A 1,159-nucleotide genomic window follows, 5' to 3' on the forward strand; every position below is an offset into this window, starting at 1 on the left:
TTTGCTTACTTAATTGTGATTCGGATACAGAGGAAGACGAGGCATCATGATAAGCGAGCATCTAAAGTGTTAAGAAAAGTAAAGGAAAAGCTAAGAAGATCAAGAACAGTCTCACTAGACATGGCAATGGTCATGATCACGATGTTGAAGAAGAAGAAGATGAGTATGACGAGCAAGACCCAGAAGAGCACGGAGCACCAGGTTAATTTCTCTTCATTCCTCTTCAATCTATCATTTATTCCAGTACAAATGATTTTTAGTAGTTCTGTTTTTGGGTATTAACGGTTTCTCTTTTTTTTTTTATGTGTATACACAGTGTATGAATCCTCTGCCGTAAGAGGTGGTGTAACGGGTAAACCTGAGTCTTTAAGTCATACCGGAGAAACTAATGTTCCAGCACCGGAGGAGATTGTTCCTCCAGGAACAAAGGTTTTTCCTGTCGTGTCTTCCGAGCACACCAAACCCATTGAGCCTGTTTCATTACAAGATACCTCTTACGGACATGAGGCACTGTCTGCTCCTGGAGGAGGTTCGGATTATCTTAGTGGTGTATCTAATTATCAGTCCAAAGTTACTGATCCCACGCATAAAGATAATGACTTTGGCCGAGATATAAAGATCGCGTTTTATGTTTATGAATCTGTAATAACTCTTGTCTGTTGTGTTTAAGGTGGAGAAGCTGGAGTACCAGAGATTGCTGAGTCTCTTAGTCGGATGAAAGTGACTGATGAGTCTCCTGATCAGAAATCAAGACAAGGATTTGGAGAAGACTTACCGACGAGAAGCCAAGAATTTGGTCTGAAGAACGAATCTGATATCAGCAAGGATTCTCCGGCAAGACTTGGAGGAGAATCAAGAGCTGGTCTCGGGGAAGATTTTCAGAGAAGAAGTGATGATGTGAAAGCAGAGACTGGGTTGGGAAGAGACTTACCGACCGGAACTCATGATCAGTTCTCACCGGAACTATCTCGTCCTAAAGAGAGAGATGATTTTGAGGAAACCAGAGATGAGACGAAACAGGAGAGGAAACCGAGCACCTACACAGAGCAGTTAGCTTCAGCTACATCAGCCATAACCAACAAAGCTATAGCGGCGAAGAACGTCGTCGCCTCAAAGCTAGGTTACGGAGAAAGCGGCGGCGGGCAATACGAAAGCGCTA

General features: G+C 43.4%; 1 protein-coding gene across 1 annotated transcript in view; it reads left to right on the forward strand.

Moving 5' to 3' along the window:
* Positions 1-1,153, forward strand: part of LOC9298716 (low-temperature-induced 65 kDa protein) — a gene marked incomplete at its 3' end in the record, with an annotated part of 1,781 nt that extends 628 nt beyond the window's left edge. The window contains exons 2-4 of the mRNA XM_021016054.1: positions 68-201; positions 317-592; positions 671-1,153. Of these exons, the coding sequence (XP_020871713.1) occupies positions 68-201; positions 317-592; positions 671-1,153 (893 nt within the window). The remainder of the gene's footprint in view (positions 1-67; positions 202-316; positions 593-670) is intronic.
* Positions 1,154-1,159: the final 6 nt, after the last annotated feature.

The sequence above is a fragment of the Arabidopsis lyrata genome (genome assembly GCF_000004255.2).
Source record: "Arabidopsis lyrata subsp. lyrata unplaced genomic scaffold ARALYscaffold_271, whole genome shotgun sequence".
NCBI classification, from domain to species: domain Eukaryota; kingdom Viridiplantae; phylum Streptophyta; class Magnoliopsida; order Brassicales; family Brassicaceae; genus Arabidopsis; species Arabidopsis lyrata.